Genomic DNA, 15418 nt, shown 5'->3' with positions numbered 1-15418 from the left:
TAAGTTAGGGGGTTGTGCTGGCATACTAGAGTGTTTATGCTGTAATAAAACCAGTGATGAGCTTTACTCCCTTTCTGAGTAGCAAGAAGTTTGGCAGAACACTTGAGTATCTCAGCTTGTTCTCTGGCAACTAACAGGCTGTCTTATTTGTACTACATTATTTAAAGACAAAGTTGTAACTCATCTTTAAATTTTCTTTACATCTTCCAATAGTTACAGTGCTGGGACCAAATAATTTTGTGGATGTGAAGAGCAGTAGTAAAATTTGTGGAGGCAAAGCAATGCAGTTCTTGCATATAAATGTGTATTTGGGATATACATTATTCTGATTGTTTTAAATTTATATGTTTTAAAGGGAATTTACTACCTAGCGTCTCAAACCTGAGTGATTTAACCATAGGATAAAAACTTGTTTTTAAATACAGAAGTGAAAGGAGTCTTATCAGATACGACACAATGGGTCAGTCAGTGTTGTGGCTTGTTAGATTTACTGAGAAATTTCTTACGGAGTGAAGTGATTTAATGGCTTTTAAGTAGTTTCTTACTGTTACTGGGATTTTTCTGTTACCCACTTAATGTCTTGGACTGTTTTGGGGGAAAATGGTAAGTAAATAGTCTGTCCACCAATTTTGTTTATTGAAAGATCATTGTTTTCTTTGTAAAGGCTGAAATACAGATGTATTTTTGAGCTTGCTACTGAACCTTTGGTATTTTCCTTTTTTGGAATTTCTGTTTGGATATATGATCCATTAATAACATGAAACTTAATAAATCTGAGTGATAAAGCATTGTAGGTCTAAAGGACCATTGATGAGAAGTGTGCTGCTTTGGGAAACCAGGACTACATGGAGCTCCTGAATAGCATAACCATGAGCTTCAGTATTTCTCTCATCTGTAAGGAGCTAGTTAATAACAGTAGCTGTTCTAAGTGCACTTGAACCCAGGATGTTATTGCTCTGAATTTTTTTAATTGACCTAAAAAGGAAAGAGGAGGGAGAAGAGATAGGCTGAACAGTGGTAGAAGATTGGAAAAAAGAGCACAGCAGCATGCATGCAGATTTAAGCAAGTGGTAACAGGTCTGTACTGAATCCCTGGTAAAAGAGACAAGGGAAGAAGTGTTTCTCACATCATCATGAGTCATCTTGAATGCAGGGAGTAGATTCTATTATTTGATTAGAACAGAAGAGAGTTTTAGTCTTCACTAGAGATACATTTACTGTTAAAACAGTAATGACTGGGAAGATTGTAAAGTGCTGAATTAACACACTGGCTGAGGCTCAAACAGGATATTTCAGCTCAGTTATGTCTGACATCCCTAGTTGTATTACATGTCATGTGGGACTTTCTAGGTTCAAAGTGTTAGCTACAGTCTCTGCAACTGAAAGGCCATTTTCTTGAATATTTTAAGTTAACAAAAAAAGAACAGTCTTGACCCTCCGTCTATCACAGTTTTCTCCCATCTGGTGATTTAGCAAGGAGTAGCAAATACTTCCTGAATTTTGATAAAATCGTAAGATTATTTGGAGTAGTTTGTCTCAGTTAATTTGGGTCATACATGCTGTGCAGAACAGATTTTGAGTTTGTCACTAACTGATGGTTTGTGACAATGAGCATTGGATCTTTTAGAAAATGTTCATTACATAAGAAGAAAAGGAAAATTTGTCTTCTGCTCCAAGGCTGTTTGGGTAGCTGAGAGTTTCAGGAGGTTAGGAAGATGCCTGTCAAAAGCAGACTTGAGGTTGAAGCCTTTACCATTGTGTAAATTACTATACGTTATTTAATTACTGTACATTAAGGTCCACATTAATTTTCTGCCCCTCAGGGCTGAAGATTACTCCCCCGTTTGTTCATGGCCAGTGAGGAAGGGAACAGCTAAGTAACAGTCTGTTCATCTGAGTTTCAGATAGGCCTTTCTATAATACTATTCAGATGTGTTTATTACTGAATGCAAGTCCTATCTGTTTGCTTAAAACTAGCTAGTTCTGGTGATACTAACAGGTGTCACTAACAGTGCAAAGTCTGAGTGATGCTGTGTTTATGCTACATGCTCAGAGCTCAGTGTTGGTGTGACTACCTGTATAATTTTGTTCCTCCCTTTCCTACCCCTTACGACATCATTAAAGTGTCTGTCTGCCTTAGCTTTATAAGTAATACCAAAATCTTCATACACCTTTCATGTTCCTTGAAAAGTGTGTGGAGCCCTTGTAAGAGCCATCAGAACATAAAGGTGATGGTTAGCCCAGCCCTTGATCCATGCAGGCAGAGCAATCCCAGTGGCTTTGAAAGGCCTTGCTCTATGGCTCAGTGTCTGAGCTCCTGAATTCCAAATAGGCACTCTATCCCTGCTTTTAATGTACTTTCCTTCAAACGTTTCATCTAGCATCTGCAACATTTACAAGGCACTTTGAAACCTGAAAATGGTGAGTATAATATAGGATCAAAATGTTGATAACAGTAACCTGATTTTGTCTGCTGTTTTAGGTGGGTCCACATTGTTTGTGCCCTCTATGTTCCAGGAGTGGCATTTGGAGATATTGACAAGTTGCGGCCAGTAACACTAACAGAAATGAATTATTCAAAGTACGGTGCAAAGGTAAGTTTAGAAGAGATGTAGTGCCAATGAGTAGCTGTATTTTATGTTTTTGCATGTAATAGAATAAAATGCATCTTCTCAATTTTTCTTCTTTATAGCAATTTTGTAGTGAGGTTCAGAACTAAAAATGAGATAAAGTTTGTTAATTGTTGTTATACCATTGTTATTCCCTCCATCCTTCTATCTGTTCCCTTGCCACTGTTCTACATAATTTCTGTCACTGTTTTCCCCCAATTTCTCTGATTTTTTACACAGGTGCTAATTTCTTTTGAAGTCAGTTAGTGGCAGATTGACAAAATGTGACTGGAAAGTGAGGAGGATTTGTGAGATGAGAAATGGGAGGTTAAGTTGGTTAAGAAAGGGGCAGATGTACATTCAGTAAGAATTACTTTAGAGTTTATATGTAAGCTAGTATGCGTACAAAAAGGCTGTTCCGAAGCAGTGTTTACAAAAATCCATAGCAACATAGGATCCTCAACTTGAGCTGAAAAATGGTTCTAAAGTTAAAATTGTTTTGTATATGCAAATGGTTTCAATCCAGATCAGAAGCAGTCAGGAACAAACCATGCAGAAAACCATTGCAATGGGTGGAGGACAGTGCTCATTAGTTTGCTGACTACTATTTGTATGGCTAATGGAGACAGTGTGGAGAAGCCATGTCTATCAGGTTAATATGAGGGAAGGTGGTTGGTTGTAAGCCTGCAGCTCTAAAGCTTCATTTCTGCCAAGTCACTTTTGTTTTCTTGAATGTCAGTTTGTTAAGTTCAATGCTAAATGAAAATATGTAGTGCAGTTTTAAAAACACATGCAATATATAAAACAGATTAAAACACTTTGGATTGCCCATGTTCAACATACCTGTGTCAGGAGCCTGGGCCTGCTGAGGCATTTAGCCTTGTTTAGAAATATTTGTATAAAAAAATGTTGGGGCAAGCACGCCAGACCCTGCAAACTGTTGTTGAAATAAGTCATGCTCTTTTTTTAATAACATGAGTGATGCATAGGAGCCAGGCAAAGAATTTGGGCATCTTTTCTTGCTGTGGTAAGGTGAAAGTGAACTGTACAGGTGAAGAAGACTCATTACTGCTGCAAAGCTGTAAATGCTGTTTTCTGTATCAAGTGTGGAAGTTACAGCTTACTTTGCTAAATTCCTCCCTGCAAAACCACCTTAATATAATAGTGCTTTTAATTTAATTTCTTATCTGTTATGTGTTGCAGCTACACAGCTAAAGGGTGCCCTTCTAGTGTAGCATATGTGATGTTTTGAGATTCATCAGTCACTGAGTTTTCCTTACCATTCCTTTCTGTTGTTTAACTTTCTGTGTGGAGATATTTTCTCTAGGTGATAGACACCTTTGCTCTCTATTCAGCAAGTAGGAGGCTAGGAAATGCATGCCTGTATAATTTTAGATCATTTTTATGCACTGGATAGCAGCACTGCTTAAGCAATGCATGTTCCCATTTCCTGCTTATGTGCTCATCACTCTAGATTGCTGGCACAGGGATTTGGTTTGAAATTGTGGCGAAACAGACTGAGGAATTGATCTGACTGAAAAATAAGTTCATTGGTTTTTTTTAGGTCATATTAGGGGATGTCAGTTTGTTGTTTTGCAAGTGACTGTGCCTAGAATGCCATAATTCCTTAATTAATAATCTGAAGCCATAATTCCTTAATTAAGTGAATCAGAACCTTCTCTACTGATAATTATGATTTTTGAGTATTTGTTTCTGCATTGTCATGTGTTTACTCTTCAGTCATTGCTTATCGAAGGACATGTACATAATTACCTATGGTGTTCAGTCATTCAGAGCACTGTTCTTTTGTTGTTTGTCCTCTGAACTTGTTGAACATTTACTGAGGAGTGGTGGTTTTTTTATACCATACTTATACAACTAATTGTGCTTGAATTGCTTGGATGGTTTTTAGTTGTTTTGCTGAAGGGGAATGCAAAACATGGAGGTTCATATAAAAATTCATCCAACATGCTGTTTAGATTAATTAAGCACTTTACCATTGCTTGTTGAAAATGAAATTAATAGTGGGAGTTGAGAAAGCATGGAGCTTTAAGTAGTGTCAACTGTTGGGAACATACTTGGTTTCTGTACCACACAGGAGTAACCTACTGGTTCGCTTTTTATATATAAGACATAAATTATGAAATACTAGGCAAAACTCACCTGAAGTATTTACTGTGGCATTTTCCATTCTTCTTTATGAAGGAGTGCAGTTTTTGCGAAGATCCTCGTTTTGCCAGAACTGGTGTATGCATTAGTTGTGATGCTGGGATGTGCAGAGCTTATTTCCATGTGACCTGTGCTCAGAAGGAAGGCCTCCTCTCAGAAGCAGCAGCGGAAGAGGTAGCTATGGAAAGGATAGAATAAAAAACCTCTGTTGAAAGCTTATGAAGATGACCTGAAATGGTGGCTTTTTTGTTCACGGACACTGAACTAAGTTTTTTACAGTAGGTAACAAGGCCTGGGCTGAGTAAAGGAACTGTACAGGGAGAGTGCTTCACCAAATTGGCCAACTCTGAGCACCTTTTGAAACTGACTGGAAAAAAGGATAGAGAAAGTTAACACAGAAGTTGGCTTAATAGACTATCAGTCAATATAGACATGAATTCTAGCTGTATTTCCTGAACTTCACAGAGGGTGACGTACTAACCTAGCTGTTTGTGTAGTATAGTCATCTCTGTTACATACCAAATAGGAGACTTGAGAAATTAACTACACTTCTGATGCCACTTTTTCATGCCTGTTTTCCAGTATTTTCTTCAAATTGTAGTACATATATATGACTTCCCTTGTGGTAACATTAATCTTTGGAATCAGAATGAAAAGCAAGTATTTATAGCCTCCTGATAACTTCTTAATATCTTTTCTTAACAGTTTTTTCTCTGTAATATGATCTAAAGCAATTTAGATTTGAAGTTCCTACTTCCCAATTCATTTTTATGGTATAGGTACTTTTAGGTTGCCCAATTCCATCCTGATATGTATCATTTGGATTAAGCCTGTCGTGTTCATAGCTTCACGATTTAACTTTTTGCCTTAGGAAGTAGCACAGGTAACACAAAAACAAGCATTACTTTCACTGTTGATCTTGACAATTCTGTTTCTGAAAACAGTGGATCACTAAGGAATTCATGAAGGAATCACAAAATACTTCCTGCTGTTGGACCGATAAATAGGAAGATAGCACATTGCCTCATTGTTGTTGTCCTAAATAGATTATGTGTAAGGTTGAGTCTTCAAATGCTTTATGTGGATTCTCTCTGGACATATGTATCTGCTTGCCTTTCCACCTTAAAATTTTATTACATGTGTTCTGTAATCAAATTTTTAATCAAGGTCTCACACAATCTCATTTTAGGGCGCTGCTAATTTTTGAAGTAAGCTGTTGCATAGTGTGAAAATCTAAATTAAAAGAAAATGTGCTTGTAAGGAAAGTCTGAGTAAATTTTATTGGTCTATATTTTATAGATGGAGTGAAGGAAAATTTGATAGGCAGATAATTTATTAATATTTGTATTACTTTATGAAGGAAGACTGCTTTAAGTTTTTCTTAGTCTGTAGATTCATGATGTTGTTTGTACACTTTTGAAAATACAAAATGAATGTGTTTCTTAAAGGATGTCTCCTCATGGCTCACATATTTGTAGTCTGCTTACAAAGTTTGCAGGTGCTAAAAGTTGCTATAAACCTAGCCATGATAATGTGCAGATACAGTGGAATGAAAAATGGAAAAAAAAAAGATCATTTGAGAGATGATAAATCATGTGAGGGTATAGCCTCCAGAACAGTTGGAAAAACATTAGAGAAACCAAATATATTGCCTTTGATAGTATTCAGAATTGTTTTGCACTTGTAGGATTTAGTTTATAAGGCACAGTGAATCAACAAGAAGTTAATGCATGTTATATGTTAAAGGGATTTTTACTTAGGAATTTATTTTGCTGGATTTTTTTTCCTGGGAGTGCAAATATAGTGCAGATATTGACTAGTAGAGAGTTAAATAGTTAATGCATTTAAAAACATACACCTTATATTGTAGATGGCATCAAAGTGACAAAATTGATTTAGAAACATACTTTTTAGTTGTTTTTAAAAACATGTCCATTCGAACATGGGAACTGATTGCCAGAATGTTTGTGCTGTTCAGAGCCCTTTGGCCTTACTTTATGTCTTACTTTATTTTCGTTCCTTCCCCTTTGTTTTTTCTGAAACAGGATATAGCTGACCCTTTTTTTGCTTATTGTAAACAGCATGCGGACAGGTTAGACAGAAAATGGAAGCGGAAGAACTACTTGGCTTTACAATCTTACTGTAAAATGTCCTTGCAGGAAAGAGAAAAGCAGCTTTCGCCAGAAGCTCAGGTATTGTATTCGTGACACAAATGCCTCTGCATTAATCATCCATGTTGAACAAGACAGAAATTAAGAGAACCTAAAAATGTAATTATTGTAGGAAATTAAATGGGTAATATATTGATAGTGCATGGTCATTTAACAGTACAGTGAACTATTTGTAGGGTTTGGTCTCTAAGAACAATTCTCTGTGTGTATATATATATAGATATATGTCTTATATAGTTATATCTCATATATATATTTCAATAAATATCAAATATTAATATCTATGCTTGTCCGAATTGAAAAATATTACTTAGGTTTTGAGACAAAAAATTGATAATTACTTTTTCATTGTAATCCATAGATTTTCTTTAACATTTTCTTCAAGATTCTGAAGAAAAAAAAGACAGACAAAAAATCAGGCATTTTTCTATTTCTGAATTTCCATTTTTGTAGGTCTAAGTGGAATTCTGTGTGCCAGGTGTTTTCATACTAAAGATTTCCAAGGGAAAAAAATAATGTATGCAAAGAAGTGAGTCTGTGCTACAGCGTGGGCGTTGTCTGAAAGCCTTAGGCAAGTCTGTATCTCTGTCTAGTGGCAGATCCATTTAAAACTGTTAGTTACTGCATAAGCTCAACTGATAAATGTCCTGTTGATGTAAAGGTTTCAATCCCTCTGAGGGAATCTGCATACTTTCATATGCTTCAATGTGTGTCCTTTAGGGAATTTCTAGCATAGTTTGCTTCACTGCTTAGACTGAACTGCATTCCATGGAAAAATCACACCTGTGCAGAAAAGCAGCTTGTTACCTGAACGAAACTTGCCTAATTTATTTGTAGCAAGTAGCAGATGCTGTAAATAGTGGAAATCATTTATGGGAGAGGACTGGTTTTTTTCTGAAGTGAGAATTATAGTGTAATGATAAGAAATACAGTTTCATATTGTCAAACTTCGTATTTTAAAAAATCTTACCTTTCTAGTTCTTCAGAGATCTTTGAACAGGAGAAGAGAATATTAATTTAAACTGACCTATGCTGTTGAGAATGAGCATGAGCAAACTCGTACTGTAGAAGAATTTTGAGTGCAAGATTTCTATGGGGTATTGAATTTCATGTAGCTTGATGTAAAACTGATTTAATACTTCTTGCTGAATATACTCAGCTCTGAGTTATATGAAATGCACCTGTGTAGTGGAGGCATTACAATGAGTACTACCCAAGATAATGGTAAGTGCTGGTTGTGCAGTATCAGTTTGGATCCAACAGGCCTTATTAGCTCTGTTTTCAGGCATGTGTTACTCAGTGCTGATAATGCTGGTAAGTTCCCAGCATTTTCCTTTCTCCCTCCTCTTTTCCCCACATCCAAGACCTTGCAATTTTTTAATCTAAATTATTTGGATTACTTTTTTGGAAACTGAAAGAATGACTGCTGAAAACTGCAGGTGGAGTTACTTGACATATTGTTATAGGCACCTTGATATAGGTATGATAACTTGCATACATTTTGTACAACCACGTGTTTTCACTATTGGTGGCTTTGGTATTGAACAGTGGTGGCTGTAGGTGGACCTGTTGCCTGCTGCTATGGTTCCAAGAAAAAAGCCACTGAGGTCAGAGCTGACCTGTAAGCCATGTTTCCTGTGTTTCTTGGTCACTAATGTTCAAGACCTAGTCCGTACTATAATGTGTTAAACTGTCTGCAATACTACCTTCAATGATTCTGTTTGAAGTCAGAGATGTTCCTTCACCACAGTGTGTATGTATATGCACACTTTTTGCTTTTGTCTCAGGAGTATCTCACACCATATGGTGGGGCAGTCACATCAGTTTAGTTTCTTCTTTGTGCAGGCAAGTAAACAGCTTCTAACTGATAGTCAGCTGGAGTTTTGCCTCTGAAGGTTTGTATGTTGATGTCATTTTCTGCCAGAATTGCCACTTCATAGAGTTCCCTCAAGACAGTGTTTTCCAACTGTCAGTAATAGCGCGATCTTTTGGGGTAGGTCTCCCAGATGGTCACAAATATACAGATGTCACCAGCAATATATATTGTGAGCTTCTCTTGTCTGCTTCACTTCTGTTTGGATTGTGTTTTTGACAAATTATAATCAGCAAGTTTAACATTAATAAAGAGAAGTGGCATTGTGAAAGGAGTTCTTACAAAAGTATGTCAAATATGGTAATAATGCTCTTCATCAACTTTTTTTTGCTCACATGGATACCAATTTTAAGTATATCTAAATGCATATGTGGTAGGGCAACCAAAGCTTTTACCAGTAGTGAGTTTTCACAGTCCAGTCAAATTATCGTTATCAGAAGGGGTTGTCTCAAAGCCAGCAATCATCTGTTGCTTTCATCAATAGGGAAATCTCATCAAGAAATGTGTACATAGCTCCAAAACCTAGTGAAAGGATAGTGTCGTTTGTGTGTGTGCTTTGAAGTAAAATGGAATGTCTGTAGCAATGTCTGTTTTTTGAGATGTGGAGTTCTGGAGTGAAAATGACCTTGATTAGATTGTGCAGCTTTTAAAATGAAAACAAAATGCAGATGTGTTCCAAATTACAACTCACAACTAATTTTGAATTGTTCCTTGATGTGTTTAATTTGTGGAATTCTTCATTGCAGGCTCGCATCAATGCCAGGCTGCAGCAGTACCGTGCCAAGGCGGAGCTGGCCCGCACCACCAGGCCACAGGCCTGGGTTCCCAGGGAGAAGCTGCCGCGGCCGCTCACGAGCAGTGCTTCGGCCATACGCAAGCTTATGCGCAAAGCCGAACTGATGGGAATCAGCACAGACATCTTTCCAGTGGATACTTCGGATACGAGTTCCAGTGTTGATGGAAGAAGAAAACATAAACAACCAGCTCTCACTGCTGACTTTGTGAATTATTACCTTGGTAAGGGTGAAAATGCCTTATTTTTCTCAATGGAAAGGTACCACTTTGCTGCATTGTGCTATGTTATTTAATTGGCTTTTTTATTTTCGTTGTATTTAATTGTTTATAGTAGATAAATGTGGATTATGACTTCATTTTAGGTCAGGTATTATTTCTTGGAGTCTCTGTGTACACAAAGTTTTTTTTTTTAAAGACATTTCAGAAAAGAATAAAATCTTTCAAGTATAAAGAGGAGACTAAACTGTCTTTAAGAAGGGAGTAAGTAACTTTTGGTATAATATTTTTTCCTTAAATTCTCCTCCATTTCTATGTGGAATAGCATGACTTTTTGACTGTGTGCTAGATCCTGATCAAAGTTCATCATTTTAACTACAATATTTATGCAGCAAAACAAAAATGTTTTGACTGTTCATTCTACTCTGTGTAATAAACCTATAGGCCATAGTTTTGTATTGTTACGGTTTTTCATTTTCGATTGCTTCACTTTTTTTTTAGTGCATAAAACTTGAAAATGTATATTCCAGAACAGAAAATGACGTGATTTTCTTTTAAATAGAGAGAAATATGCGCATGATTCAAATCCAGGAGAATATGGCTGAACAGAAGAATATCAAGGATAAGTTAGAAAATGAGCAAGAAAAGCTTCATGTGGAGTATAATAAGGTAAAAAAAATGGGCTGATAAACCATTGTACCATTTTAGTATTGCTGCTGTTTACTTTGATAGAATTTTTCTTTCCCTGGAAAAAGATTAGGATGAAAGTGAAAGATGCAAACTATTGATCTGTTAAAAGTAATATTTAAAAACATACTTCTTCTTTTAAAAATACTCAGTAGTCTTTCTTCTCCCATACAAGTAGTATCAATTTCTAAAATGTGATACTTCAACTGGACACAAGTTCTTTGACTGACCCCACTGAGAGGTCCGCTAACAAATTGCACATGGACTTGTTTGAACCTGCATGATTCTCTACTTGGAGCCCTGCTTGATAATTGGCAATCTAGGATACTCAGACTGTTATTTATTTATTTATTTATGTCAACTACAGCTTCAGTTGGGCTTAGATTTAATGACTATTTTTTTAGACAGAAATTATCAGTATTCACACCTCCATAGTGTCCTCTGCATGCTTTTTAGGGTATAACAAATTTGATGCCCATAAATTATGGCATTGCTCCCCCAAAATGTTGCTAATATATTTTTTTATTAACTCATCATTATGACTAAAAAAGAATTTTGTGCATTTTTATCAAATGAATGTTTATTTTAATAATTAAATATTTTGAAACATTGATATACTGTACCTTTTGTGACGGATGACATGCTGCAATTCTTGCTGAATTCAGGGGCCTATTAAGTGTTAGTTAATGATGACAAAAAATGGTGTTGCTACTAATTCCTAAACTGTTTGGTGTGTGTTTTAAGTGAGAACATATGGAAAATGTAGCAGCAGATCCTTGTGAACTTCCCAAAGATGATAAAGGGAAAGGAAGTTGTGCCTGGGGCTTTTAACCAAATTAATAGTTACCTCCCAAAATATACAACCTAACAGTTAGTGCCAGGAGAAAAAAAACCCCCTTTTTTTTGCTTGCATCCTTTAATTTCAAATTTTCTTTTTCTGTGAGTGTGGCAAAAGAGGTTTTAATTCATTTATATGTTTGCGTGCTATAATCTTGCTGCCTACAAGATTATATATGTTGTATGGACAACACATAGAAAATATTGTTGTATTTTAGTTTTCCTTTCCATATGACTTTATGAAACCTTATATCCATGCTGAAATTCTTTAGGTCTTTACAAAACAAGTGGCTGCTCTGGTTTTTGTCTTAGTTCTGTTAAATTACTGAATGGTTGTACTGATCTCAGCTATATTGATACCAGTTTCACTGTTTTTCTATTCCCACAATAAACTAATGCACCCTTGATAAGTAAGAGGTTGAGTAAATTTTATTGAATTACTGTTAATGGCTTTTCATTCCTGTTGCCTTTTTTTTTTTTTTTAAACTTTTCAGCTGTGTGAGTCCTTGGAAGAGCTACAAAATATGAATGGAAAACTGCGAAATGAAGGGCAAGGCATTTGGGCTCTGCTGGGTAGAATCATTGGACAGGTTGGTTGGTTCCTTGCCCCCCTTTACAGAAAAAACCAGCAGAACAGGTTTTCCAAGAATAGGCCGTTTTGTTTCTCTCTGCCACTTCTATGGCCGAATAAATTGATTTGATTTGATCAGACCCAGGCTTTACTTCGGGGATAATGCTTCCTGATTGAAGTACCTAGACTTCTGCAAACCACCTACTGGGAATGTGTAGCTTCATTTTGTTGTTGCAATAGTGTTCTTGTTTGCAAAATTCTTTCATTTGGTATAAGTGATTGACCTGTCATTTGTGATGAATCTCAGCATGAGGCATGAGTTAATCCTACTGTTTTTGTCTCCAGTTGTCTTTAGTTACTGTAGGCTTCAAATGATAAGTTAACTCTTTATGGGTTTTATAAGATACAAATCCTTTTAAATGCAGTATTTACGTAATGGTGTGTAACTAGACAGAGGAGAATATTTTGATCAAATGAATATAAATATCTAGGACAACAGAAGATTTGGGTTACTTCCTGTTGCCAGCAATTATCTTTGTTCCCACTGATATGGGAAAAAAGAGAAATGTAGATTTTTGCAGTGTTTTCAATATATGTTTTATGTCAGAGGTATTAAATGTCAATGGACATTTTGGATGTGAGAGGGAGATTGCAATAATTTCCAGTTATGATTTGATATTGAAGAAACTGTTCATTGTGAAAATGCAGAAATACAATTATTCACAATTTTGGCATGCCCTTTGTTACTGCTGAGCTTGTGCTGCTGTTCAGAAAACGAACCTTACACTTTCTTTATGCAGTAATAGTTCCTAAGATATGCAACCTTTTACTAGTTCTATTTGTCTGCCTACCTCTCCTACTTGCAAAGAAGAATTCTTGCATAACGTATCTTTTAAACCAAGATTATTTTTCCTTCCTTTGAGTAAGTATTTGCAGAGATATTTCCTGATGCAAATGTTACGAAATTTGAAAAAAAAAAGAATGAAAAGCTGAGTAGAATTCATTTACACAGCTTGCATGACATTTTTTTTCCAGTTGGTTGAACAGATGCAGACCCATGGGGCTGCTGAGAAATGACTTTGATAGATGGTTGCTGTCTGAGAAGCCAGCATACGGCAGATAGTAGAAACCCAACGAGAGTCTTGTCTGCTTTGTGAAGGGCTTGGTCCAATAAGATAATTTTTCTAATTAACCTGTCGAGCACCAGTGTAGCTGCAATGCTGGGGAAAATAAACTGCCTCAGTGTTCTGTCACTTTCATGAATTTGCCTTTGCTTGTTTCAGCTTCCTAGAGAAATGCATCCTTGTCCATCCCTATATTGGAAGCTTGAAGAAAGATTCTAAAAGCCAGTCTTTCCGTGTGTTTCTTACTGAATTGAAAAAAATTCTCTAAGATTACTTTATATTACAGAATCATATTGGAGTAAATGTGTAGTCTGTAAAATAGCTAGCTAAGCAATTTCCCACTCATTATTATGTGTCTCGTTCTTCATGCATTGAGATTAGTGGAATGTTCTTTAAAAGTGTCAAGACTCATGTGTACTGCATTTGTTCAAATCCAATAGAAATTGAACATACCAGCAATTTTACGGGCTCCAAAGGAAAGGAAACCAAGTAAAAAGGAAGGAGGAACACAAAAGGCATCTACACTTCCGGCAGTACTTTATAGGCAAGTAATTAAACTTTGACAGAATAGATAACAGTATCCAGCAAGTTACAGTTTCAGAATTGTTTGCTTCAGTGTTTAATTAACAAAATGCTTTACTGTTTTCTGTACGTTTGAATGCTAAGTTGAACAGTGGTCAATTCTTCACCCTACCACACATGAGTAAAACTTGGGTGTTTTTGCTAATTTGACAGCAGTGCTTTAAGGACAAAGCTAACTCCTTGCATCTGAAGTTTTTTTGATGTCAAAACTAACTGGTCACTTTGTTCTTTGAATGCAGTCCTCTGAGTGCATGATTTTGAGAACAGTGATGATGCTGTTCAGTCACGATTCCTTTATGCACAAAACACTTGTCATATAAGAATTCTCACTTTTTGCTCATGCTAAATTTCCCTACTTCTCTTTTTATTAACTCCCAAGGTTATAAAATGTATTCACTTACTCTGTCATACATAGTTCCACCTTTTCCCCTCTTCTGTAAGCTGTGAAGCTACTGACTGGGTTTTTATTAAGCCTAATAGTGGGACATAAACTAGAATCCCAGATGCAAAACACATCATCTAGGATCTTTTTTTCTCACCACAGCTGAGAAGTGACATGGTCTGTTGTTTATCTAGAGAGCAGCAGCCAGGCATCCAGCCACAGCAAGTAGTGTCTTGCCCAGCTAGCATGCTAACTGAAGAGAATGATTTACATAAGGAAAAGTTAATTTTAGTGTTGCAAGAGGTAGAAATCTTGAAAACGTGGCAGTGATCTGAGGATTTGGCAATTTAGATGTACACAGATAATTGGAGTCATGCTTCACTAGTTTTGTTTCATTCAAATGCACTCAGTTCCGTGTTATAGTGCAATCAGTGAACACCTATCTTTTCAAAATAACTAAGATTTCAATTCCACTAAAATAATAATAAAAAGGAGATATAATTTCTGATGAGTTACATTGCCCAGCGTAATAGCAGCACAGACCTATTTCAGGGTAATTAATAAGTGTATGATTGATTGTTCAGAATGATATTAGCAGTATAATTTTCTGTTTACGTATTTGTTGTATTTTTTTTCCACTTGCTACTGGTACATTTTGCTGAAGTATTGAGTGATTACTAACTTGTTAGAAGCCCTCAAAAATTTAAATTGAAAGCCATTTTTTGCTAAATCTTATTAGGAGCCTTTTATGCTTTTATTGGACTTAGATAGAAGCTCCTTAAACCCTTCCAAAATTACTCCACAATTACTTCAAAAAGTAATTATGCACGTAAATGATACATCAGTTTGAAGTTGCCACATGTTTGTATTGAAACTGGGGAGTGTGCTGGGGTGTATTGTTTATTCTTTATGAATATGTAATTATAATGCTTTTCTGCTACGTACATGAAAAGTTGTGGAATTTGCAAGAAGAACCATGATCAACACCTACTGCTGCTGTGTGACACTTGTAAACTCCATTATCATCTTGGTTGCCTGGATCCACCTCTTACAAGGATGCCAAGGAAGACCAAGAACAGTTACTGGTAAGAATGCAGTTGATGTGTTCTTGTGCTGTCTCTGTACTTAAAGTAGGATGTAAATATGAATAGATTTGAAAATTCTGAGTGGATTAGACATTGCTTTAATGCAGTTTGAACAGAAATTTTTTATTTTCAGGTTATTAGCAGTGATGTTTCAAGGTTAAAAAAAAAAAAAGTTGTAAAGATTTTCTCATTATTAGCCACTATGTAAAAATAGGTTATAGTTGTAATTTTGGTTGGGTTTTGAGTTCATTTGCGATTGTTATTGCTGCAATATAATAGTGGTAGCAAATTATAGGTGAATACTTTTGGGAAATGGA

At 36.0% G+C, this 15418-nt stretch overlaps 1 protein-coding gene across 5 annotated transcripts in view; it reads left to right on the top strand.

Annotated features, from left to right (window-relative positions):
* Positions 1-15418, top strand: part of PHF14 (PHD finger protein 14) — a 164521-nt gene that overhangs the window by 31414 nt on the left and 117689 nt on the right. For all 5 annotated transcript variants that reach the window (XM_039548156.1, XM_039548154.1, XM_039548155.1 and 2 more), the window contains exons 6-13: positions 2483-2594; positions 4815-4952; positions 6824-6970; positions 9569-9839; positions 10396-10502; positions 11852-11947; positions 13493-13596; positions 14970-15101. In XM_039548156.1, the coding sequence (XP_039404090.1) occupies positions 2483-2594; positions 4815-4952; positions 6824-6970; positions 9569-9839; positions 10396-10502; positions 11852-11947; positions 13493-13596; positions 14970-15101 (1107 nt within the window). The remainder of the gene's footprint in view (positions 1-2482; positions 2595-4814; positions 4953-6823; positions 6971-9568; positions 9840-10395; positions 10503-11851; positions 11948-13492; positions 13597-14969; positions 15102-15418) is intronic.

The sequence above is a fragment of the Corvus cornix genome, chromosome 2, assembly GCF_000738735.6.
Source record: "Corvus cornix cornix isolate S_Up_H32 chromosome 2, ASM73873v5, whole genome shotgun sequence".
NCBI lineage: Eukaryota > Metazoa > Chordata > Aves > Passeriformes > Corvidae > Corvus > Corvus cornix.
Note: the sequence above shows the minus strand (reverse complement) of the source record. Positions and strands in the feature narration are given on the sequence as shown.